Raw genomic sequence first — 27,873 nt, forward strand, 5'->3', positions numbered from 1 at the left:
TGAAAAATGACTTGAAAATTACAGTTTTATTTGACAAAATCATATAACGTACACTTAACAGACTGGTTTCTCTCACACATTGATTCTATAAGAAATAGAAATAAGAATAAGAAAAAAAAATACAATAAAACTTTTCTAGGTCTTATATAGTCAAACAAAAAGTGCAAACCACAACCAGTCATATTAAGACTATGGTTTGTGTTTTTTTTTCTCCTAAATCTCTTGTAATTTAACTATGCATAACCATAACCAGTCATATTAAGACTATGCTTGAAGTGCAAACAGAGACAGAACATGTTTTTAAATACAGTACAGAGCTAAGGGTTTAGTACAACTGCCTATGTAACAGTCACCTGTACTATTTACTTACAGTATTTACTAGAGCTGTGAATCTTTGGGACAGTCAGAGCACTGTCGCGCGGAGCTTTTTAACTGTACCGCGGAGCTCAAGTTTTAATCTCCCTATTGTATTATAGCGAGGCTGAATCCACCATGAACAACCCACCCCAGGGTTTGTTTGGAATTGGACTGATACCTCTTTTTTTTTCTTTAATAGTTTTATTTAAATTTCTTTCCCATTTTCTCCCCAATTTACACAGACAATTACCCAACTCACTCAACATTAGGACTCCCCCGATCACAATTGATGCCCCATTGATACATCAGCTCACAGGCGCCTTGTGCCGATCGGCATCACCCTACGAGTGATGCGGGGAGAGAGAGCGCCATCTACCCACCCAGAGAGAGCAAGGCCAATTTTGCTCTCTCAGGGCTCCGGCAGCCGATGAGAAGCTACATAACCAGGATTTGAACCAGAGATCTCCTGATCATAGTGGCAGCGCTTAGCCCGCTGGGCCACTCGGAGGCCCTGAGACCACTTCCTCTTGTATCTCTCTTTCATAGTTCTATTATAATTTTATATTTTATTTATAGTAGCAAGCATAGAAACAACAATTCAAAACCCAAACCTGCAACCAACAACTACACATAAAAAGAAAGAAGAAAACAAAGAAACAATAAAAAACAGGCTCACATTACTGTCCCTTGAAAGTGGCCAATGAGGGTTTCTAGGTTTTGTTGAGATCTTATGCACCTTGGTCACAACATGCGTAAAGGCTCCCTTTAAGCAAGTTTGAGCATCTCAGACAGACAGAGTTTAATTGATGGAGCACTAGGCAGTTTCCAGTTGAAAAAGGATCAACTTTTTGGCCACAATTATAACAGCCATCATCACATGTTGTGGAAGATTTGGAAGAGCATCCAGTGATGTCTAACTAAGTATCTACAAATTACCGTTATAGGTTCAAAGTTCAACTGTACTTTAATAGCTTTTTGAGAGTCATTTGAATACATTGGTCCAAAAACCTTGCAAAACAGGGCAATATAGAAACAGGTGAACCAGAGAACCCTCCTCTATTTTACATCCATAAATCCTAAACCAAAAATAACATGCAGTTTTACCTTCAAGAATCAATCTGTACCGGGAAGGAACAGAACAATGTGAACAGAACAATGTGAAATCCTTTTGAAGCTTTGGGTACAGTCTCACTTTAAAAGGCTTGACTATAAAAGGAACAGCTTGTGTAAAGATCACATTTTTCTCAAGTCACAGGAACAAATTGAATCATCATAACCATCTCCAGACAAGTGAAACATTCTCCTGAACTGGGTGAAATTTTCCCTGATATAATTCCGTCCCCGATGGCATGATGTCATGGGGATGGTCAGAGCGGGTGGCTTTGATCATGCAGAGTCATTATTAGACTGTTTCCTGACCGGGAGGGGTGGAGGGTGGGGAGAATGCAGCGTGGTACAGATTGGGCTGTTATCTCTCCACTAAATGGGAAATGAACGGAAATCCCATAATACTTCCCCTGTCACCAGCCAGACTGACAGAGATGCCCCTTACAGCTCAAGTCCGTCTCAGAGAATGTCCAACTCTGACCGTTAGTTGGATTTCATTTTGCCCTGCACTTATATGCTCAAACATAAAGATGCTGTATCAGGTTCTTGGGGCAAATCCAATTAGAAAAAAAAAACTTGGTGGTGGAAGGTGGAATTTGATTGGGTGCAGGACATTTTTTTAGTTTTAGCGGGCAGTTTACCAGGCACAAATTAAGTCTAGAAACATTGTCTTAAGCCAAGGACATTTCCAGTAGCTAAAGAGCTGAATCATGTTTGCTTCTTTAAAAGGTGTCCTTACGCTAAAATCCACTTTTTCTTGTTTTTTTGTGAAATACAATAGGAACAAATGGTTAGAATTTGTCTATGGAACACCACCAGCAAAGTACAATTGAGATAGGTAGGTGTTTATTTTTAAAACAGTTCTGTTTCCACTAGTTAAAAGCAAAAACTGCCTGGGCAGGGTGGATTTTTACTTCCTGGGCCTGGACTTCCCACCTCTGTGTGTAAGTAACTATAGGTTTACATAGGATCTCCGGTGGATTTCACATTTTACAAAGACTCTAAGACTAGCTCAGTGGCTGAACTTAGCACTTAGCAGGGCATTACACATGTTGTAAAGTAACATATGACATTGCCAAGACTTTTATTAGTGAAAAACATTTCTGCCTGTTGTCTGCCTATTGATGTTGCACTGCTGTTAGCCAATCAGAGGTAATATGTTTGCATGTATGAATATTCATGAGCAAGAGAAATCCTGCTGTTTCTCTCACCCACTTCTTTATCAGACTAAAGCAGTGTTATACCATATCACCAAAGGACTTTTTTTTTCACATGAACCAGCTTATATAGCATTCATTCATACTGAAGACCACAACTAGACAATAAAGAAAACAATGAAATGACACCTTAGCTAATAAAGCTAAAACCAGTGAAAGCAAATTGGATGAAGGTGTTCAGTATGTCTATTAACCTTGCTTGCATGCACAGAAAGGGTTACAAAAGACTCAAAAACAATGTTAAATGAACTTAAGTATCTTTATTAAAAGGCCAGTGTGAAACAATAAGTAAAAAAAGTGAACACATGACTTTAGTACCTAAACACACCCATATTGTAGCTCTCCGATGAAAAACATGTATCCAAAAAAACAGCAACTTTACTAAAGAGACTTTTAATGGAAGTGAATGTAAAAATTGTTTATTTGAGTTCATTTTGGAGAATTTCTTTTTTGTCCGTTCATCAAGATATTTTGACACATTGTACAGGACAGTTTGTAAGTTTAAATTATGTAGTAAACTATAAATCTACAAAAATGGGGATACTTGTTTTTCATTGAACAGCGAAGAAATACCCAACACACATTATACCAGAGGAATAAACACACCAGCGGCACCAGTGTCGTACGAGGAGTTCAGGGGAGTGCAGATAATGTCCATCAGAGAGTAACTTCAGCAAACTCCACCAAAACCTGACCAACACACACACAAACACACAAAGACATTAACATACTGTACACATTAACACCAATATGTGTATATCTGTAAATAACTCTTTATAACATTAGAATAAACCCAAATAAACATAAAGTCATCAATCAGTATGAGTGAATTTTGCTGGTAGCTGGTTTCAGACGGTCTAAACTATGATTGTTAATAATGAGCTGGAGCAGAACAGCGCCCCCAGATGCAATTCCTGTTTATTCTTAATTCTAGGTCTTATTATTTTCCTCTCAGGCCTATTTTAAGTCTCTGGAGGTCCATCCACGCAGCTGCTTGAGGCACACTAGGTTCTGGCGACGAGTGCTTCAGTTGTTTTCATCTAAGAATCATAGATGACGTCTCTGTGCTGAGGTACAGACGACTTCCTAAAGCAGTGCTGCTTCTTCCTTTACAGCACTCTGAGTGTATTTGTGTGTGTGTGTGCACATGTGTGTCCTGATGACAGGCATAGTGGTCAGAGTTTCCAGACTGGGAACAAAGAAACAGGACTGGGGTTTCCTTTTTACCACATGTACACACACACACAGCCCTGTTGGCATCTTGAAGACCTACAGTACTTAAAATTCTTAATATTAAGCACTTCTTAAATATGGGCCACCAGTGTCAAAGACTAGATGCATTCGGACTAGAGCGTTAACACTTGAGCACACACTATTGGGGTCATGCACAGCCAGCGCACCCCTTTAAATGTTCCTGAATAACTCCTATAAAACGTATAAACTGTAAAAAGAAAAAACACTGGGGGTTATTAACACAGGAGGGGGGCTTGCACAATGTACAGAACCCATCTTCCAAAAAAAATAACTGTAATTTCATATTCAAATGAATAGAACTAGACGTGGTTAAAAGCTGTACTGGAGCCAGCCACCAGAGGGCGTAAGAGACATAGTATCTTCACTTTCACAGCTTCAACTGCTGTCATCCTGTCCATCTTATATACAGTCTATGCTTTGAACCCTGACAACAGACAACAGTCAGATGTTCATTGCTATCTTGGCAAGGCAGGCGCATGGCGTGCGCCCAACGCCACACCTGGCTCCTCAGGAAATGGCAAGCGATGCGCTGATTGGTTTATTTTACATTACGCCGAAAACACACTAAGGATTATTTAAAAGTCAATTAGTACATGCCTGTTGCAAGTTTCCAACCATGCAAAAGGGGTACTTTTTCCGCCTTTACGATAGCAAAGACACACTGACACGTACTAAACAAAGCTGTACACGGTTGGTGGCTTGTCTAAAAGGAGTACTTTTTCCATCGTTACGATAGCAAAGACACACTGACACGTACTAAACCAAGCTGTACACAGTTGGTGGCTCGCCTAAAAGGGGTACTTTTCCCAATGTTACAATAGCAAATACACACTGACACGCACTAAACCAAGCTGTGCACGGTTTGTGGCTTGCCTAAAAGGGGTACTTTTCCCATCGTTACGATAGCAAAGACACACTAAAACGCACTAAACCAAGCGGTGCACGGCTCGCCTATAGATAAAGTAAAGTTAAAGTAGGGTCCACTAAGACATAGTTCAGAACGGGTATGCATGCATGGTGTTTAGCTCTAGGTTGTAGCCTGCTACTGTTTCTACTGTATCCTGGATTGTGATGAGTGGAGTGTGGGTGCTCCCCAGCCCAATAAATGGTATTCATTACACTGCACCGACTGCCTCCTATGTGTTTCCCTATAAAGGACAGGGCAAGTAGCTATCCACCCAGTATGCTCCCGCCATTGAATTTTCCATGACTGGTAAATTTGGTTCCACCAGTAGGATTTAGCTGGTCACTAAGCAGGATGAGTGAGACTAAAACCAGTGTTTGTTTATCTGCATTTGCCTTGTGTTGCCATAGTTGAGTTCAATTTAATCAAGAATCCTTTCATCTATGATCTACAACAACATGAAATCTTGCAAACAGGACATTCCAGTGAACAGAGGCGGGAAGTGGACACCTGACCCTTAGAGCGGAATGCAGCACAGATGATTTATAGTCAAGGTGAAGTTCTTAGTAGTTACTCAAAAAAAAGCAAACACACAACTGAGAAAACATCATCCTCAGTGTGGAGATGACATTTAAAAGCATTACACTGGGCTAAAGGGGAAAGACTTTTGTTTGATTTAGTGATTTAAATGTATGTGTGTAATTGTGTGTGTGTGTATTCGTGTGTTGGTACCTTGTGAAGGCGTCTGCAGCTCACTGTAAACTGTATCCGTGCCTTTTTTAAGTGGAACTAAAAGAGATTAGTGTGAGAGAGAGATAGAGAGATTAGAAAGAGAGAGATAGAGAGAGAGAGAGAGAGAGAGAGAGAGATAGGTATTTAGTACTGAGTGATATATGGAGATGGTGTGGAATTTCTCGTCGTCTCTGAATTAATTACTAAACATTCACCCCAAAACACCATCAGCATTGCAGCTCTACCACTGAGCACACAGACCTCCCTTAGGACAACCACAGAGATAAAGGTAGTGTGTTTGTGTGTGTGTTTTTGTGTGTGTGTGTTTGTGTGTGGGTGTGAGCTAAGAGTAGATGAGATGTAAGAAGGTGAACAGTTGGAGCATTACTGAAGTAATTGGCACCACCCATCCTGTTTACACAGAGAGAGATAGAGAAAGACAGCTATTATACACACAAACAAACCCTAAATAAACCCCTAAATACAATATGTACACACACACACACACACACCCGCGCGCACACACGCATATATTAATAAAGAAAGGTTTTGTGTAACACGTATATAATGTTCGTTAAAATGTGTGTGACGTTTCTTGAAGTCATTATTTAAGATATTATGTAACCTGTGTGTAGTATTTATTATAGTATGTGCAGTATTCATGTAATCTGTGTGTAGTGACTATGAGAACCTGTCTGTAGTGTTTATTAATGTGTGTAGTGTTGTGTGTCTGTGTGTATTTGTAAGACTTCGTATAGTGTTATTAAACTATGTGTATTGTTTATTAAATTGTGTGTACTGTATGGAGTGAATTTTGGGCCAAAAAATAATAAAATTCGCACATTTTTAAAAATTTAAAGTATCAAAAAGAAAAATTTAAAAGAGACAATAATATAGCAAATACATATATTAAAAAAATACTTGGTTATTTTATTATTCTTTGCAGTCATTTGAAAATTATTTCAGCGTGGCTTTTGCCAGTCATTGCTTTTTTATTTATTTGTTTTTGTTGTTTTTTGGTGGATTTTTGTGGATTTTGCTGCTGAAGACTTTTGTTGCTGGAATCTCTAGTTTGCTTCTGCTCCAGTTTTGGCATAGTTTTCACAGGTGAGTGGGGCTTAGAAGACGTTGTTTCCCTTGAATCTCCATTGGTAGGTCTCAGATGAGGGTTCAGGGTTCCGGCCGTCCAAAATCAGGAGATTGACAGGGAATTTTGGGTCTTTTTCCAAAATCCACAAAAATAAAAATATATATTTGCTATATTTATATTTATCTTTTGTATTTGCAATATACACTTTTTCCTTTTGATTTAAAAAAAAAATGATTGCGGATTTTATTATTTATTACTTTTTGAGTAAAACACTTCATAGTACTGTATGTTAAAGTCACTTTACCGCGCGCAGGATCAGCTTGTGGATGTAGCACCTCTGTGTACTCCACATTTGGCTCCTCTGGATCCTCCACATCTCCTGCACCACCTGCAGACAAACACACACACACACACACACACACACACACACACACGAGAAAACAAAACTGTAATTGTTATTTTCTGAATTGGTGGTCTGTCTTTGGGGTGTTGAGGTTTGGTTTGGGAAGCTGTGGAGGTTCAGATTTACCAGAGTCCGGTGGTCTCTTGCTCCAAACACTGGTTTCACCTCTGATGTCGACTCCCACTGCAGGAAACACACAGCAAGAAAACACATCAATAATCAATACTGTCCTCAACTGAAACCCCTGGAATTTTAACCAGCTCCACAAACACACACATATATATAAATAGAATTATACTGTTAATTTAGGACATGCTGGAAAAATTAAGCACACATTGTATGGACATCATATATTGTTTTACTTTAACACATTTTGGGTGAGACAATAATTTAATTACTTAAATAAATAAATTATTTAATTTCTACAACATTTAACATGCATCTGCTACACATACAGTATCTCCATATAATTCCAAAACCCTAGAACGTGTGGTGATTAATCCAACTATATAAGACTATATAACTATATAAATAAATAAAGCACAATACATCTTTGACTTCCAATAAACAAATACGGTTATACACGTGTATGTTTTAGGAATCCACAGTGCAGATATGTGTGTGTGTGAGAGAGTGTATTGTTTCTGTTGCTTAAAACTTTGTATCTCAATATCTTGTATCTTTTTGACACTATGTAAATCTGACAGTTAACAGTTGTTCACTCTGTCAGAATTTCTCCCTTTTTTAGAGATACAATGTTTTTGTCTGACAGCAATAATTCTATAAACACATGGAAAAAAATTATATGTACAACTAAATAAATGATAGTAGAAACTTATGTTACAGAAAACATTTTAAAATATTATAAACATACAGTAAGGACAGACACAATGTCCAAAATAAAGACTTTTTTTTATTTTAAGTATCTTTTTAAACAAATAACCAAAATATACACACATATCTATGTGTCTTAGTGTCTCTTCAGTGAAAAAAATGATAGTCCTATAAAACAAAATACAAAATCTACAGATTACCTGATTTACAACACAGAATAAAAAAAAAAAAAACTTTTAACATCAAACAGTGAAGAACGTGTCTTAAAAGGTAAGGTGGTGGGTGATCTGACTGTATAGTGATGCATTTTGTCCATTCAAATATTTTTTACTTAAAGCATACATTCATGTGCAAAAGTCAGGGCACCCCTGCTGAAATAGCATGTATTTTTAATTTCCATAATCTTTCATTAACCCTCTACATGGTGAGAAAACAGGAATAAATAAATAAAATAGAGAGAAAGAGATGAAATATAGATTCTAGATAGCATATCAATCCATTCCTTTAAAATTATTTGTGGATTCTTCTTCTCTTCTTAATGTCTTTCCTCACTTAAGATGACCTGATAGAGCCCGCAAAATCAATTTAAACACTTTGTATCTTTTTTATTCCCCATTTTGTTTAGTAAAGCACTGCTGCTACGCTGCTTCCAGAATCCTGCAGGTGATCCCGACACTTGATGTCATTTTATCTTGTGGTCCATCGGTCTCATTCATCCTTCTGGAGCCATTGAGGGCCACTGTGCCTGGAATAAGATGGGTGGGGGTTGGGGATCGTCCTCTAACACAGCAAAACGCAGCAGCAGGAAGCAAAGGCTACAGATAGCATACTAGCAGCAACCCAAAAGCTCCACACACACACACACACTTACTGTACACACTCACAGATCAACTGCTACAAACTGACCCGATTACTACAGTACAAGTTCATTCCAATTAGCACATCTAAATCTAACCCCCTTCTTTATATTTAGCAGCTTGTTATGTAGCATTTCAGGCTAGATCTTGAGAATACTCTACTGTTATTATGTTGGTGAAAAAAGTGGTGAAATGGATCACTTGTTGAGTTTTAGCAGAAAGACCAAAAAGTGTATACATTAGCAGTGTTAGCAGTGCTAGAAAGACTAGCCTGAGGAAATTAAATGTTAGCATGATGTTAAAAATTGTGGCCCGCAACACAGTAAAGCTTAAAGGGACAACCTGGCCAAAGTGAACAATGTACACATTACTACATCTACTGTAAACATGCCTACTTACCCCCCTACTGTGGTTCTTGACTGCTTTCTTTAGAACAAACTATTAAAGTATTACATTTCCTTAAGGAACCCTTAGGGGTTCTTCAATTTGAAACTGTGGAGGAACCCCTAAAGGTGATTTGAGGAACCATCAATACATTTTTTTAATTTTTAATTTTTCCCATTTTCACCCCAATTTACATGGTCAATTACCCAACCCACTCATTAGGACTCCCCCATCACTAGTGATGCCCCAACACACCAGGTGAAGACTAACACATGCTTCCTCCAAAACATGTGAAGTCAGCCACCGCTTCTTTTCGAGCTGCTGCTGATGCAGCATTGCCGAGCAGCCAGCGCACTTGGAGGATAGTGCAGCATTTCCCATGCAAAGAAATCATTATTTTCATGCCACAAACAAGCTAAAAGTAGCTCCACACTTCATTGGTAGAATTCTGAGAGCCCTGATATTTAAAATGGTTTAAAACACAGATAGTATTTAAAAAATACTCTTTACACAGGTAGTGAAAAGTAGGTAGGAATAGGTAGGATAGGAATAGATTGCAAAATTATTATTTGGAAGTGCATTAAGATTATAAAGATATTTTGTCAACAGCTGGAATTTATGCATTTCAACAGTATTATTTTGCAATCTGTTTCCTGTTTCAGAATGCTAAGGGGGGATGAAGGTGGGCTAATTAACAAACATTTGTACTTGTTATCATGATTCACTATACCCAATCAATTTCACTCAGTCAATTTCACTCTGGATTTTTACTTTAACATTTTTTGAAGGTTACTCAAAACACCTGAAGAGGTTCCACAAAAACCTTTTTACTAGTGTTAACAGCATATAGTGCACATTTTTTCCTTTTTTTTATTAATATCAGTGCCCTCAACACTAGGCAGGTGAAGATTAGCACAGCCTAAGTATACAAAGAGTTTTGACAGAAGTAAGGTTTACAAAGATGATCATTTTTAAAATTATTCATTACTAATAAAACTACTACCATTGTGAGGTCAAGATTTGAGAACACACAACAGCTTCTATCTAGTGCAGAAGAAGGTACCATTAGTTAAATAGTTGACATTACTCCTAGGAGGCTAAGCTTCATATCTATTTGTTAGCCTCTATGTCAGTGCCTACACAAGCAGGCAGAATTTCACTGATGGTTTTATGGCTTACAGTATATGCACAATACATTATATAATGTGCATTGTATATTGTAGTGACTGCCCTGTTTTATTGTACTGATCAGTAAAAATCACGAATACAGAATTGTGTAATGCCACTTTTGAAACTGAATGCCTGTTTAAATGAAAAGTTTTAGAGGTTTCCTGTCTATCTCCTCATATTCAGATAAAGAGTACACTGTATGAGTAGTAGTATGGTCTGTTATGAGGAGGGTGGGATGGCATGATGGTAAAGTCACTGAAGTGAAAATACAGAGTAAAATGAAGCTACCCTTAGCAGCGTGAGAGAGCGTCATGGGTGCTTATTATTGTGTCATCTGATTTAGGGCTTGCAGGCTTTCTGAGAAATGGTGAAGAGAAAATTAGTCTCAGCATTTGACAAAAGGGAGAAAGAGAATTTCCTTCCTCACTGCAATGCTAGTGGTTTTTATCTCACACTTGTCTGCTTATAAACCGTGTTCTGGGTCAAGATAATACACAGAGTTTTACATAGAGTTTTACAAGAGCCTGAGAAGCTTTTTTTCACACTTCATTCTGAGGTTAACAGAGATGAATCTGCTGTGCCCACTGTTTTGCAATAGAGCTTTACTTGTGAAATGTTACCATAAGAAGCCAGCATGACTGAGCATTTAGACTGGCTTAATTAACATGGTGATATTTTTATGCAACTAGTGTTAGGATGCAGTTTGCACATTTAATTATCTCACTAGTTACTGTATCTTCACAAGATTATCAGCTGCCATATTTTGTTCTAATAAAGTCTTATATTGGCTATGTGAAATCATTCATAGTGTTTAATTTACCATATTTGTAAGAGAGGAGAAAAATAGGGCAGACAATTAATATCCTACTTTGATTAGTTCTACCATAGGCTAGCACTGCTGGAGCAGCATTAGCATTACCCGCTAACCGCACAAAAGTACTAGCTCTTTAGTCTTCAGAGGTAAGAATTATCAGCCTGTAGTCTGCTGCTAACCCCGGCTAGCACTGCTGGTGCAGCATTGCCATTAGCCGCTAACCCCGATAAGTGCTAGCTCTTTTGCCATTGCCCTGGCTTACTGAAATACTTCGGGTTCCTCTGTGTAGTGCCGTCGAAGCGATTTATTCACCCAAATGTTCTGTAGATTAACATCCAGTCCTTGTTTTATTTCAAATGAAATGTATATATTTTTTTCTTTTAAAGAATTACAGTTTTGTTAATTTAGCTTAGCTTTACAGGTCTCACCTGCTGAATTAGAAGGAAAACATGGCGACACCACTGTTCCTTACTAGTGTTGCATAATGTGCCTTTTAATCTGGTGCGCCTTATGAATAAAAATAGACCAGAAAATAGATGTTTATTGATAGTGCGTCTTATAGTTTAAAAAATGCGGTAATGCACATTTTCTGTTGCTTTATTCATTTACAACTTATTTTAAAGTAACAGTAATTTAACCTGAATTCTGTTTTGGCTACTCTACCCACCTCTGCCCAGATATCACCCAGATAATTACTGCCATCCATGACATTGCTTTGTGTTAAAGTGAATCGAAATATATGCACTAATCCTGAACACAGAACCTTTTTCTTGTATTTACATTCCTGCTCCGCACTCCATCATACATTGCAGCGGTTTCAATATGCTGGCTGACTGGTGTAATGAAACACTGCCAATGCTTTTTTAAAGAATGTAGTATATATTATCCTAATTTGTATAAAATGTCACCATGTGGGCCAGCTCTAGAATTAGACTCTTGCACTCTTAGACTCTTGTGTATCTGTGCATACTGCCCATACAGGCATACCACTTAACACCACTACTATAACAGTCCAAATACTGCAGTTGCACCAGCACAACAGCAACTAAATTAACAAGTATTCTAACAATTCACTACACACCAGTTACTGCTGTCTCATCCACGGGGTGATTAATTTTCTGTTATAAGCGTGGCTCATAACAGCTAATGTAAACACTCTCTGCCTACAGATCTGGTCTGAAAAGCGAACAAGCAAGCACACTCACACTGAGAGCTGGGCAGCAGTCTCTCGTTTACCTGCGACAGAGAGAGAGGATGAAAGAGGGTTTTTTGTTGAGAAGAGGGTCAGGCATGGGGTGCTAGCGCCACGCTTGGCGGGCTGTAGGTCTCTCTACCTCTCTTAGCCCTGTAGCGCATCACCAGGCAGAACACGGTCACAGACACGCACAGCAGACATGAGCCGGCAATAACGCCCTTCTTCCACCTGGCCATTCGTACTGCACAGAACACAGAGGAAACAGAAAGAAGTCTAATTCAGTTTCTACAAACATATTCTTTCATTAAGCTAACAATAATGTAGTCAGCAACATCATTAACCAGCTGAACATGCTTGGAGGAAAACACTTACGTCTAGACAATCATATTCCTGTTTTTTAATTAACCCTCTATGGCATGAACTATATTTTTTGGGAGGAAAAAAAACAGTTTTTGGGAGATTTTTTCTTTGGGAACTTTTTCTGGACAATATTTTTTTGTGTGTTTCGATAACAAGCACGGCCCTAATAACAGTGATCTACATAATGTTCCCCAATAAGCAGCAAATGGGGGCGCCGAGTGGTCCAGCGGTCTAAAGCGCTTGCACTGTCCACAGCACAGGGTGTCTGTGAGCTGATGTATAGGAACCGAATCGCTGCACTTTCCTCCAAGCATGCTGCTGCATCAGCAGCAGCTCGAAAAGAAGCGGTGGCTGCCTTTACATGTATCGGAGGAAGCATGTGTTACGGAGCATTTACACTGCTCCGTCGCGTCAACGCACATGATCGCACTGCCCCCCACCAACTGGTCGCATGTGGGCGTGACAAAGGCGTTCCCTGCGTCATCCAATTAAATCGTTCTAATAAATTTAAATGCTTTTATACAAGCTATTATTATTTTCTATAAATTAAAAAAATATAAATGTGTATTAATAAATATTAATGTTCGATTGAGCTTTATTACACTGTCTAGTGAGCAGAATATAGGCTAACAACAACAAACCTATCCAATTAAATTATATATTAATATTTTATAAACCCACTAGAGACCCCAACAATCTCTGCAGCCTTTCTCCTCGCTGTATTACTGTGATCAGAGTCCCTGTAAATCAGCAGGGTTTTAATATATGAGGCAGGAAAGTCTGAACTTTCTCTTCCAGGCTTCTCTGGACGCTTGAAAGCGGAACTAAATGTTTTCAGATACTGGGCAGCAGACACATATCAGGCGAACACCTGCTCTCTGATTGGACAGGCGCATCGCGTTGGACGGATTCATTTGCATAAAGTTCAGCTCGGCTCAACTTTTCATCGCATCACATCCCCAGCTCTCGACGCATCGGACCCATGATGCACCGCGCGACTGCGTCTGACGGAGGCGACACTTCCAATTGAAAATGAATGGGATCCGTCGCTGTGCGTTGTCGCGACGAAGCAGTGTACATGCACCGTTAGTCTTCACCCTCCTGGTGTGTTGGGGCATCACTAGTGATAGGAGGAGTCCTAATGAGTGGGTTGGGCCTTGCAAATTGGGGAGAAAATGGGGAAGAAAAAAAAAAAAAGCAGCAAATAGAAAAAAAAATGTTTTAGTAAGTTTACATCAAGAATGCAAGAATACAATAAGAGTATAAACAGCCAAATATACTTCTTTACTTATTCTTGCAGATAATATATATATATATATATATATATATATATATATATATATATATATATATATATATATATATATATATATAAAATAATAATATATTTAATATATATTAAAGTAGCGCAGTCAGTGTTGGCCAATTGTAGTAGTGTGGCCAGCATCGCTTGGTCCTTTTCCAGCATACAACAAATATATCAGCAAATTTGAAATATTGGCCATCTCGGCCAATACCGATGTTTTTTTTTAAAGAGCAATTACCGTCTGATACTAACATAATTCCCACACCATTGTGCTACCCTAACGCTATATTATGGAATGGCATAATAACCAAAAGATGGTTTGTTGTCTGAGTGTAACATCATGCCATAGAGGGTTAAATTAATTGTCATTAAAGTTTCAGGTGTATAGGACAGGTCTTACCTGTGAAGGTGATTTTATTGCTCATGGAGGCGTCTGTGCCACTGTTGAAGCCTTCGCAGTAATATGAGCCACTGTCTTTGCTGCTCACATGGCGCAGTGTGTGTGAGGAGAAATTGGACATCGTTGTGTCAGATAGTAGCAGACGTTTGCTGTCTGAGTGGTACCACCGAAAGCTGACTGGAGGAGTTCCTTTGCTAACCTGGCAGATGAGGACAACATCATGTCCTTCAGTGACATCGTCAGGCATCGGGATTACGGTCAGAAACACCTGTCCTACTGGAACTGCAGGCAAAAATAAATAAATAATGTTAGACTATTCCAACATGATATGTTTATTTTATGTATCAATATTCTGAAATGTTTTAAATCAACTTATCTGATGAAAATATATATATATATTTTTTTATATTTTCTAGATGTCATGCTCTAAAGTATTCAGACCCCTTTAAATTTTTCACTCTTTGTTTCATTGCAGCCATTTGCTAAAATCAAAAAAGAAAGATTTTATTTCTTATTAATGAACATTCTTGTGCACATCTTATGCATCCCATCTTTACAGAAAAAAAAAACATATTCTTTTGAAATTAAAAAAAAAAAAGAAAAACTGAAATATCACATGGTCATAAAAAAATTTAAAGGGGTCTGAATACTTTCCGCACCCACTGTATTTAAGTTTAATGGGTTAAATATTCTGTTTTTTACTCACCAATAACTGGGACTGACAGAGCTACACTCATCAATGAGGTGAAAGGGCTGTTCTTTGCCTCACACCTGAACTCGTGGATTTGCTGCTCAGAATATACGATTGCAGGGAAGATGGCGAGGTCGTCTCTGTGTCTGCTGAGGCTGCGGTTCAGCGGGTTGTTGTTTCTCTTCAGTGTGTAGGTGATGGGAAAACTTCCGTTCTCTGAGAAGCAGTTAATACGAAATGGGCGGCCCAGGACCACCTGGTCAACTACCTGGATCATGGGTCTGGACACCAGCACTTGGGGGAGGAGGGGAAAAAAACACATAGAAAGTAAAAAACACATTTGCTTCAGTGGAAGTCCCTTTTAGTGCCTCCTTGAACCACTCGACCACTTGACCACTCTAGGCCCACTTTTAGCTCACCCTTGGCCTCTTAGCCCACCCTATACAGCCACCTTTACTCCACACTTATCAAGAAGCCCGTTAATATTCCACCTTAAATGGTGCAGCAGCATCAGACATGTACTAGCAGAGCAATTTAACCACTGCATCATTTAATGTTAAGCATAAAATTAAAATGATAAACAGTTAAACAACTGTACTTTTTATGCACATGTTTTTGGGTCTATTTAACAAAAGTATATAGAGATACATATCCCCATTAAAAAACAGAAGATTATGTATAAGAGCTCCACTAGGTTTAAAATGTTAAAGCGAGGTTGTTTTACCTTTTGCTCTGAAGATCTGATTCTGGCTCCATTTACTGATATTTCTCACTTGAGCTTTACACGTGTAATTCCCGTTAGTCTCAGATCCTGCCTTTGTCGTGTAGGTTCCATCAAACGCTCCAGGAGTAACAAGTTGTTCATTTCTGTGGATGTAGTATTTCACCGCATCCTTCTGTATCCTCTCTGATGCGAACTCGTAGCTTTCACAGGTGATGGTCAACTGCTGCCCCTCGTACACTTCGTCCGGGGTTATGGTCAGCACCGGGTGAGAAAACAGCTCTAGGAAGCAAGTATAAAAGTAACATTGTTCAGTTGCATCATACATGCATGCCATTCATAATAGAAAAACATTCTTCCATGCCTTATTGCAATATGCACGCATGATTTCAGTCTATTTGCACTCTCACCACTGTGCACCATAAATATTGGACATCACTAGATCTAACTGGACACTGTAACAGGCTTTTTTAAAATTATGGTTATGGTTATTATGTTTTTTTTATCATTATAATATATACTCAATACTAATCATGAATTATGTTTAAGCCAACACTAAAAGAAGGATTTATTAAAGACCAAAGATAAGAAAAATATATCTGTAACAATATACATTTAAAAAAAACATTTTTGACAATGCAAATCTGACTGTTGTTTTTTACATGTTGTCAAAATGTGGTGATGGATGGACCAATTGAAATGCTCAAAAATATCTTGAAATTAATATAAGTATCCTTTTGCACTGACGTTCATTGAATAGATAGAGAAAGATAGATAGATAATTTATTGACCCCGACGGAAATTTAGGCATCTAGCAGCAACAACACAATACAATAATAAGTATTTTTAACATAAATTAAACACAGACAAATAGAAAATATATAAGGGTATAAAAAACATTTCATACAAGGTAAAGAACTGTAAACAGAGCAGTGCAGTAGATGTTGCTAAGGGCCAAAAAAAAATTAACAGAGCAAAGTGCAAGGTGCAATGGCATTGGTTATAAAAGTGACTTATGTGCCATAGAAGTATTAATATGTATATGTAACAAATATAGTGCTGTAAAGCGAATATGTGAAAACCCAATCATGGGTAAATGTACTTAATTGTAAATGAGGTTAGGGAAGTGATAGAGTAAATATATTAAATATTAAAGAGTTTCATGTACTAGTAGTGATGTACATCTTATAGTTGCTTTAAATTTAAACACAACAGCATATTATAACAAGAAACCTACACAGGCACGTTTCTCACCCTTAACGTTTAATTGTGCAGCGGCTTTTTTGGAGATACTGTTCATTTCAGCATAGCACTCGTATTCTCCGCTGTCCGCAGCTTGGACCACCTTGCTGTAGTGATCGGATTTCATGTCACGTTTTAGGATCATTGTGCCTTTGGAGAGCTTCAGTTTGAGGGCTTGTGAGTTTTGGTAGCTTTGAGGCACTTGACATGTGATGTTCACAGTGTCCGCCTCGATGACCTGTGTGGACGGCTGGATCCTGATCGAGGGTGTGATGCTCAGCTCTGAATAGAAAAAAAAAAGTTTTTAAATAATTATAATTGAAATATGTCCATTGTAAAGTATATATAATTATTATCAAACACATGTTTTTTTCTAATTAGTCTTTTAATATAGTAAATTATGTGAATTGGAATAGAAAAATCTCAATACATTTACAGACCAACATCACATAAATGGCTTTATTTTTATTTGGGTTTATTCCAATGTTGAATAGAGATTCACAGGTGGACACACTGAATGACCATTGACTTTATGTTAATTAGGGTTTATTTTAAGGTTTATTCTAGTTTATTCCAAGTAGTCACACTCACTGACCACTGACTTTGTTTATTTGCGTTTATTCTAATGTTAAATAGAGTTAATAACAGGTAGATACTCTCACTGACCACTGGCTTTATGTTTATTTGCGTTTATTCTAATGTTAAATACAGTTAATAACAGGTAGATACTCTCTCACTGACCACTGACTTTATGTTTTTTGGGTTTTTTCAAGAGATGGACACTTCTTTTTAAAATGCACTGGTAAATTATATGTAAAAAAATACTGGTAAAAATATATGGCACTAAAAACATTTTGAACATAATTCTGTTATTTTTTTGACTGCTACTGCTTTAGTTACTTTTGGTGGAGGCTAGCTAAATGTGGCTTGCAGTGTTTGCTGCTTTGTGTGGTTGGTGATGTTTGTTAGCTCTGTTACTCACTGTATGAGTTGAAAGACACACTCTGAAGAGTGAAGGTTCAATTTCAAGTATATTCTAATGTCACACAGAGTTTTACAGGTAGACACACTCACTGACCACTCACTTTATGTTTTTTTTGCATTTACCCCAAATGAGTCATGACATGTTTTGGTGCTTGTGTATGAGGCTAATATAGCTAGCCTAATTGCTAACCTTAGTAACAGAAGTGTGTGTCTGGTGTGTGTCTCTTTCGTCGTTCAGAGTAGAGGTTAGATCAAGCCCAAAAAATACGACCCGACCCAGTCCGAGCCCGTTCTGCCCGAGCCCGACCCAACCTGAACCATAAACTGTCATTATGAGCCCGAGCCCGACCCGCCCCATAAACTGGCGGTTTTCGGGCTGATTGAATGAGCGAAATATGATCAGAATTATGTTAATTAACACTGTAACATAGAAGCATAGAACCACATAGAAGCATAGAAGCACAACACCCCCCGCTGTACAACTGGGGGAGTGAAAACAGCGCTTATAAATAAATTAGTTTTTTCACTTTCAGTTTTTGTTATTTGGTTCGTTTTCGTGAACAATAATAATTGGTTACTTAGCAACATTGTGTTTATCACACCAAAGCTTTATTTAAAAGTAAAAATATAATTAAAAAAACAGATGCCTACATCTTGGACTATTTTCTGGAGCCCGACCCGGCCCGAGGAATGTGGTGGTAAATCCCGGCCCGAACCGACCCGAAAAAACAGAATGCCTACATCTCATACTATTTTCTGGAGCTTCAACCCGACCCGGCCCGAGGAATGTGGTGGTAAATCTTGGCCCGAACGGGTCGGGCCCCATAAAAACCGACCCGGTTCGGGCAGACAATCTAAGCTCTAGTTCAGAGGTGAGTATTATTGGCCAGTACTCTGCGCGTTTACCGCGTTAAAACAGGCTATGTGGGATTAATCGCTCCCTAACGTTACCCTGGCTCACCAGAACACTCTGAGTCTGTCGGGCAGCATTTACCCGCTAATTTAGCCACTAATGCTAATGCTGCTGCACCCAGCCTTAGTGGAAATCTGAAAATCAACGCTTACTGTAAATAAACAAAAGCCCTTTAGAAATCAGTGTAGATTAACATCCAGCACTCTTGTGACTTCATAAGAAAATGTTTTTTTCTTTTTTTATTACAGTTTTGTTTACTAAGCTTAGTTTACGTAACTTAGTTTTCCCTCCACCACCAGCCAGTGGCGAGACCTGCTAATGAATAAAACTGAATTTCTTACCCTGCACTTCAACATTGACGATGTTGCTTTCTTCTGATGATGGCCTTCCTTCAAAGTTAGTGACATATGAGCAGGACAGTTTTGCAGTCCTTCCAGAGTTAAGTGTGATAGAGTGCTGAACTTGACCATTTTCCGTTTTTGCGCGAAACACTTCACTATTGTCATCTTTAAAGGAGAACGTCAGAGATCCCTTCTCCTCCTCTGCCTTGCAGATAGCACTCACGTTCTCGCCTTCTGTCACCTTCTGCCTGTCCACAATCAGCTCCGGCTTCTGCAGACCTGCAAGTCCAGCAACAGCAACTACATGCTTACAAAGTGTGTTATTTTAGTATTAAAACAGAAATATAATAACAGCACTAAGAATGCAGCTTAAAATTCTTGTGATTTAAGCTTTTGTTGTGGAAGTGTTCACAGCAAGAGAGATCAATGAGCCAAAAGCCGTGGAAGAGATTGGGTATCCATGCTAGGCTAAAAGCTAATCCTAGCCCACCAGCTTTAACATCTCTGTTATCTTCCAGCTCCCTCAGCATCAAACTGGACTACCGCAGATTAGCACTTATCACAAATAAAGAGAGAAAATTACTGAGGGAATTTTATTACTTTGGGTGTTTTTAATAACTTAACACATAGTGATGAGATTTGGCTGCCACTAGTGGCAAGTAGTGAACTGCAGTTTTTATTAGCTTGATCCTTCTGAGCTGCTGTCCTTTAACAGTTTTAATGCTGTGGTGGGAACTCAGCTCTCTGTTTTATCGAAAGCTAAAAATAATTTAAAATATGTTTTAACTTAAAAAAAAAATACTAATTTCACTTATAATACAGATTGACAAGCATCAATATTGAAAACTCATTATTTTACCTTGTAGCTAAGGGTTTATGAGCTTTATGTCTGTGCCCTAAATTGAGTGAAGCTGAAAATGAGCTAACTAGCTAGAGATAGCTAACTAATTTAGCTAGTTAGCAAACTAGCTAATTTATCAGCTCCTCTTCTGTGGAAGGTATACATTAATTAATAATTTAAGTGGTATTTTTGAGATATTTTCTCTCTGTTTTCTGCAGCCATGCTAGTGGTGTATGAGCTAAGCCATTTATACAGATATTTGTTTTTATTAGCTTAGTGTCGGCTTATCTGCAGTCAACACACAACCTAGAAGGTCTGTTTATTGATGTATTCATGTTCATTTTAATGCTTTCTTAAATCTCTGTGAAGCTTGTCGAATTTTTTGAGAGCTATGTTTTATATATTTTTTTCTATTATACAAAAAAAACTGCATTGTAGATTAATACTAAAGTCATCCAAACTACCAAGAAAACATATGGAATTATTAAAAAAAAAAAGTGTTAAACAGAATGATTTATATTTTAGATTCTTAAAAGTAGGCATCTTTTGCCTTTGGCTTTCAGTTAACAGTTGTGCTAAACTTTCTTGTTCTCTTAATAAAGTGTTTGAGAGCATCAGTTGTAAAGTTGGTAGAGTTGGTATACAATGAATAGCTCTATTTACGTAATGGTCTAATCCATATTATGGCAATAACTAGTTAACTAAGTAAAGAAAAAATACTTTAAGAAATGAAGGTCAGTCAATACTGAAATGCAGTCGCGAAGACCATCAAAAACGTTATGATGAAACTGGCTCTCATCAGGACCGCTCCAGTAAAGGAAGACGAAGTGTTAGCTCTATTGTACAGGATGAGTTCATTAAAGTTACCATCATCAGAAACTGCAAGTTAACAGCACCCCAGATAATGCAAGTATTTTGGTTTGTTAACACTTTTAAGTTACTACATGATTCCTTATATGTTCCTTAATAGTCTGAATGACTCCAGTATTCATTTACAATGTGGGACAAAAATACAAAATAAACATTAAATGAGAAGGTGTGTCCCAACTTTTGATTGGTACAGTATATAAAGCAACAACACAAAAAAATATATATATTCTTTGGTACCTTGAATGAGAAGAGTAGATTTATAACAGTGAAAAAGCTGCAGGCATTAAGGGGCTAACCTTTGACAACAACTTTCTTTTTGCAGCTCATCTTTTTCTGTTTCTCGATCACCATCTCGCAATAGTACGTTCCTGAGTGGAAGGCTCGAGCCTGAGAGATGTGGAGGGTCTCCTTCCCCCTAGCTGCCATTGGCTGCATGTCATTTGCAATTTCGAAGTCTTTGTAGAAGTTATAGGTGTGCTGGGGAAGATGGGCACCCGCATGGCTAAATTGGGCATTGCAGGTGAGTGTGAGGTTTGTGCCTCGCTCTACTTCCAGCGAGGGATGAACAGAAAGCGTCACGTTTTTAATGATGAAATCTATGAAAAAATAAGCATAACATGAGAATGCAACTTCACATATTCACACAGAAAAGTTTTATTCTCTGTTTAACTCGTAGAAAGTTTAGAGTCGATGAGAGAAAAGCTTTATTTCCCTTCAGAACACTAACTGAAACAGAAAACTGAATCCAATCAGAGCAGTGACCTTTTGAGCTCTTTCTTTCACTTCATTATTCTTCTCTGCAGTGAACCCTTTTCCTTTAATTGTGCTTGCAGTATTGGAGTCATAATGGGTTAGTTACAAAACAAATGCCTTAGAAGCTTAAGGTCAAGCTGATAAACCAACTCTTGATAACCTCAGGGTCTGCTTTTGCATTTGAGTTTGCTAATCAAGCTGGGTTAGTAGATTGACTGTACCCAACCTGAACAAGTTGGGCTTGTGACCAACTTTAGCAAGGTGAATAACCAGTATAACCAGCATGGTTGGCTAGAATGATTACGCAGATTTACTACCATGACATGATTTACTAAACTGGTTAATCAACATAACATACTAGACCAAGCTGGTTTGTTAGCTTTACCAACTTGACCAAACTGGTTGATCACCATAATCTATTTGGCCAAGCTGGTTGATTATCATAACCTACCTGACAAAGCTGGTTGATATCATAACTTACTTGATCAAGCTGGTTGATTATCATAACCGACTTGACCGGGCTGGTTTATTAGCTTTCCCAACTTGACTAAGCTGGTTGATCCCCATAACCTACTTGACCAAGCTGGTTGATCATCATAACCTACATGAAAAAGCTGGTAGATTAGCTTGTCTAACTTAAACACATTTCTTTATTCACATAGCCTGCTTCACTAATCTGACTTTACATATTTTGCTAAGGTGGTTGACCAACTTCGTAAAGCTAGTTTGACCATTTGACCAACTTGAAATGACTAGTTGGCGTCTATGCATAACCTACCTGACCAAACTGGTTGATTATCATAACCTACTTGACCAAGCTGGTTGATCATCATAACCCACATGAAAAAGCTGGTAGATTAGCTTGTCTAACTTAACCACATTTCTTTATTCACATACAGTGCCTTGCAAAAGTATTCACCCCCTTTACATTTTGTGAAGCAAACAACAAATAGGACAAAATAACTGAAAACATCAGTGTGCATAACTATTCACCCCCGTAAGTCAGTACTTTGTAGAGCCACCTTTTGCAGCAATTACAGCTGCAAGTCGCTTTGGATAAGTCTCTATGAGCTTGCCACATCTTGGCACTGGAATTTTTGCCCATTCCTCATGGCAAAACTGCTCCAGCTCCTTCAAGTTAGATGGTTTCCGTTGGTGAACAGCAATCTTCAAGTCTGACCACAGATTCTCAATTGGATTAAGGTCTGGGCTTTGACTAGGCCATTCCAATATGTTTACACGTTTCCTCTTGAACCACTCAAGTGTTGCTTTAGCAGTATGCTTTGGGTCATTGTCCTGTTGGAAGGTAAATCTCCTCCCTAGTCTCAAATCACTGACAGACATAAACAGGTTTTGCTCAAGAATATCCCTGTATTTAGCACCATCCATCTTCCCCTCGACTCGGACCAGTTTTCAAGTCCCTGCTGCTGAAAAACATCCCCAAAGCATTATGCTTCCACCACCATGTTTCACTGTGGGGATGGTGTTCTTGGGGTGATGAGATGTGTTGGGTTTGCGCCAGACATAGCGTTTTCCTTGGTGGCCAAAAAGTTCAATTTTGGTCTCATCTGACCACAGTACCTTCCTCCATACAGTTTGGGAGTCTCCCACATGCCTTTTTGCAAACTCGAAACGAGCCTTCCTATTTTTGCCTGTAAGTAAAGGTTTTTTTTCTGGCCACTCTTCCATTAAGCCCAACTCTATGGAGTTTACGGCTTATTGTGGTCATATGAACAGATACTCCAGTCTCTGCTTGGGAACTCTGCAGCTCCTTCAGGGTTACCTTTGGTCTCTGTGCTGCCTCTCTGATTAATGCCCTCCTTGACCAGGCTGAGAGTTTTGGTGGGCAGTCCTCTCTTGGCAGGTTTGTTGTGGTACCATGTTCTTTCCATTTGATGATGATGGATTTGATGGTGCTCCGGGGGATTATCAGAGATTTGGATATTTTTTTTTATAACCCAACCCTGACTTATACTTCTCTACAACTTTATCCCTGACTTGCTTGGAGAGCTCCTTGGTCTTCATAGTGTTGTTTGGTTAGCTTAATGGTGTTGCAGCCTCTGGGGCCTTTCAGAAAAGGTGTGTATATACTGACAGATCATGTGACACTTAGATTGCACACAGGTGGCCTTCATTTCACTAAGCATGTGACTTCTGAAGGTAATTGGTTGCACCAGAACTTTTTAGGGGCTTCATAACAAAGGGGGTGAATACATATGCACATGCCAATTTTCAGTTTTTTATTTTCATATTTTCTTTATATACATATATTTTTTTCTCATTTCACTTCTAAAATGTAGACTATTTTGTGCAGATGCATCACATTCAATTCAGATTAAAAAAAAATACATACAGGTTGTAATGTAGTAAAATAGGGAAATAATCCAAGGGGGTGAATACTTTTGCAAGGCACTGTAGCCAGCTTCACTAATCTGACTTTACCAATTTTGCTAAGGTGGTTGACCAACTTCAAAAAGCTAGTTTGACCATTTAACCAACTTGAAATGACTAGTTGGCATCTATAAATAATGTACCTGACCAAACTGGTTGATTATCATAACCTACTTGACCAAGCTCGTTGATTAGTTTTACCAACTTGACCAAGCTGGTTGATCACCAAAACCTTCTTGACCAAGCTAATTGATGAGCTTGACTAAGTTTGATTTCCATGGCCAGCTTCACTAATCTGACCAATTTTGCAAAGATGGTTGACCAACTTTATAAAGCAACTGACCCACTTTAACAACTTAATATGACTGGTTGGCGTCTATACATTACCTACTTGACCAAGCTGGTTAAATAGCTTGACTACCAAAATATTTGCTTTCCATGGCCAGCTTCACTAATCTGACCAGTTTTGCCAAAGTGGTTGATCCACTTGATAAAGCTAGCTGACCCACTGGACACAATTGGCTGGTGTCTTTATATAACTGATTCACCCAAAATGGGAAGGAATCAGAAGCTACTGTGTTGCCCCTCTGTCTACCCTTTCTCCCTTAAGGCCAAGTAAATGCCCCACAGGGACATGCCTCAGTAAACAGGGGCGTCAGGATAGGAAGGAAAAGCGCTTCATTAAACAAACACACAAGAGACCAGCGTTATTTTAGACCCCCCTGACTCCACCCGGCCACCAACGTACATACATTCACCCACCCCTCTAACAACCTTTATACAGAAAATATAACTGAAACCACAAGGCCTCTAAGGTTGTGTGGGATGTGTAATTGAACTCATGCCCGAATGAGTAAAGCTGTATATCATAGCATATACTATACATCAAGCTATTCAAATATGTCTGAGAATTTGCTGTCCATCCTGTCTTCTAGGAATAACTGCCCCTTAAAGAAAGTAACCATTGACATCTGTTTCATCCCAAACTAATTATGTCTGCTTTTCAATGGACACACAATACAAAATTTTACTACAATTGTGCACTTTATCATTATCTACTCTGTCATGCAGCTTTCCATCACAGGGTGGACGTTTGCATGCAAGTGAACATTTTCTGTGTAGTCTGAAGTCTTGTACATATAATGAATAGTGAAAATAATAATAAAAAACTTGTCATTTAGGCTTTTTTTATATTTAAAGTCCAAAATGCATAGTATTCTGATAATGATCCACCTTGATTACAGAAAACATTGCTAAATAGGCAGGTGTACACAAAATGTTCTCACTTTTGCTACAAAACCTAAACTCTAGCTGCTGTTGTTACTTGTGGGTATTGTACTTCACATAAACATGAGCACAGCTGAGAGCCAGCAGACACCAGCTGTTACAGTTAACTCCATCACTGTTGCTGGAAAAACCCTGAAGCTCTGTGTTGGTTTAAGATAAGGCAGAGGAACATAGCAACAGCAGTTGCAACCTGCCTAACCGTGAGATAGCACAGTCAAGCATCTTCTCATACGGTCATGAACTAAACTTAGTTTCACAGTCTAACCACAAAAAAAAAACACGTGGATGACATCACACAGCCTGATTCAGATAAAGACAAAAGTTTACAAGACATAACTACTTAAGTTGTAGGTTAGTAAATGATTACTAGTACTAGATACTAAATACATTTTTAGTAAATACTTAAATTATGCATATTAAATACTTAATTGAACTATTCATACTAAATACTTAATACTTCATATTAGGCACTGAATAATAACAGATACTGAAGTATAGCAGATCCTGAATAAGTCATAGCAGATACTAAATAAGTCATAGCAAATAATGAACAAATCATATAGCAGATACTAAATAGATCAAAGTATAGTAGGTACTAAATAAGTCATATTATAGTAGGTACAGGATAAGTCATAGTATAGTAGGTACTGGATAAGTCATAGTATAGTAGGTACTGGATAAGTCATAGTATAGTAGGTACAGGATTTGTCATAGCATAGCAGATACTGAATAAGTCAAAGTATAGCAGATACTAAATAAGTAATAGTATAGCAGATACTGAATAACAGCAGATAGTAAATAAACCATAGCAGATGGCAAGTTATAGAATACTAGGCACTGAATAAGTCATAGTATAGTAGCTAATGAATAAATTATACAGCAGAGTCTAAATAAGTCATAGCATAGTAGGTACTGAATATGCCATAGGAAGAATATTCACATTTCTATGATAATTCTGAATACTTACTTAATTCATAATAGATACTGAATAATTCAGAGTAGGTTCTGAATTATTCACAGTCATAATTGTGGTTACAGAATGATTCATAGTGGATACTGAATAACTCATAAAAATTCATTCAGAGTAACTCGACGTAAGACCGACTGAATCTCAGACAAAGTCAATTATGTAATTGGAGAACTTGAGAGAACACTGACCTGATTGGGCGTCTGTACCTGTTGAAAGTCAGCAGAGAGGACAGACCGGTGAAAAAAAAGACAGAACATTATTTAATTCACATTTAGCTTTCACACATCACGATTGTTATACACTGAAGAAATCATTTATAACTAGTCCAAATTCATTTTTTGCTTAAAGTAGTTCTAGTAATGTAAAGAGTCCTTACAGGTGAAGAGGAGGAAGGAGAGTAAGAGGAGGCGGAGGCAGGTGCGAGTCGCCCCCATGGCTGGCCACTTCTGATGAGGGCGAGTGTGTGAGAGACTGTATGTGGTAGTGGGATGGTAATGTGTGTGGGGCGGTCAGTGTGTGTGTACCTTGTCCAGGCTATCACTGAGCGCAGTCTCTGCAGTGGTAATTTAACAGGAAGTGAAGGCTGTTTCCTGAGGAAGTGTGGATCGTGGCACAGAGACAGGCTGGAATGTCGGCCAGAGGTGGAGCTTCTGAATCACAGACTGACTTAATGGACAGCAACTTACCAACCATACGTAAACACCACAGACACACTATTAATCTATACTGGAATCAACATTATCTACATTATTCAATCAGAGCAGATCCTGCGCCAGCTTTCTAATCTCTGAAGATGCAGCCCAGACCTGAAGACATCTGAAGAAGAGATGGTTTTTAAAAACAGTTTTCATGCATCTTGGCATGTTCTCCTCCACCAGTCTTACACACTAACTTTATGCCACTCCTGGTGCAAAAAATCAAGCAGTTCAGCTTGGTTTGATGGCTTTCTCTCACAAGCTCTCTTGGGGTGGGTAGATGGCATTCTTTCCCCGCATCACTCCAAAGGGTGATGTCCGCAGCAAATCGCTGCGCTTTCCTCCAAGTGCGGTGTGATTCTACTTGGCAATGCTGCATCAGCAGCAGTTCAAAAAGAGGCAGAGTCTCTGTATCGGAGGAGGCATGTGCTAGTCTTCACCCTCCTCGTGTTAGGACATCACTAGTGACATGGGGAGTCATAATGCGTGGGTTGGGTAATTGGCCTCGTAAATTAGGGAGAAAATGGAATAGAAATTAGGAATAAAAATAAATAAATAAAATAAACTCTTTTATAAACTAGTTCTAAACCCTTTAAAAAGGAGCCGTATTTTTAATGTCTATTTTTAGCCTAATTAAATTACATAATAATAAGCTATTTTCCTGTTTAATAATTCAAACTTTACAAAGATTTACTTCAGTTTAATATACCCCTAACCAAAATGTCAACTTTGATAATACTGGAAGTTGAAATTTGATGGATAAATCTGTAAAGATACCGACTCCGTTCCA

At 38.3% G+C, this 27,873-nt stretch overlaps 1 protein-coding gene across 9 annotated transcripts; it reads right to left on the minus strand.

Moving 5' to 3' along the window:
* Positions 1-2,926: 2,926 nt before the first annotated feature.
* On the minus strand, positions 2,927-26,926 carry pecam1b (platelet and endothelial cell adhesion molecule 1b). Of its 9 annotated transcripts, XM_007234424.4 has the most exons (13): positions 26,765-26,926; positions 26,577-26,594; positions 21,284-21,583; positions 19,277-19,555; positions 17,051-17,320; positions 15,800-16,078; positions 15,091-15,369; positions 14,385-14,666; positions 12,458-12,559; positions 7,191-7,247; positions 6,966-7,049; positions 5,572-5,628; positions 2,927-3,371 (listed from the first exon to the last, which is right to left on the minus strand). In XM_007234424.4, exons 1-13 carry the CDS (start codon positions 26,820-26,822, stop codon positions 3,352-3,354), a joined length of 2,085 nt encoding a protein of 694 aa, XP_007234486.3. In that variant the 5' UTR covers positions 26,823-26,926; the 3' UTR covers positions 2,927-3,351. The 9 variants fall into 9 exon arrangements, 8 of the variants coding, with proteins under 8 accessions (XP_007234486.3, XP_022530951.2, XP_022530950.2 ...); XM_022675230.2 differs by lacking the exons at positions 2,927-3,371; positions 5,572-5,628 and adding an exon at positions 12,329-12,359 and having other exon boundaries at positions 26,765-26,925; XR_002650648.2 differs by lacking the exons at positions 2,927-3,371; positions 5,572-5,628 and having other exon boundaries at positions 12,360-12,559; positions 26,765-26,925.
* Between the last annotated feature and the right edge of the window lie 947 nt (positions 26,927-27,873).

The sequence above is a fragment of the Astyanax mexicanus genome, chromosome 5 (genome assembly GCF_023375975.1).
Source record: "Astyanax mexicanus isolate ESR-SI-001 chromosome 5, AstMex3_surface, whole genome shotgun sequence".
In the NCBI taxonomy this organism is placed as follows: domain Eukaryota; kingdom Metazoa; phylum Chordata; class Actinopteri; order Characiformes; family Acestrorhamphidae; genus Astyanax; species Astyanax mexicanus.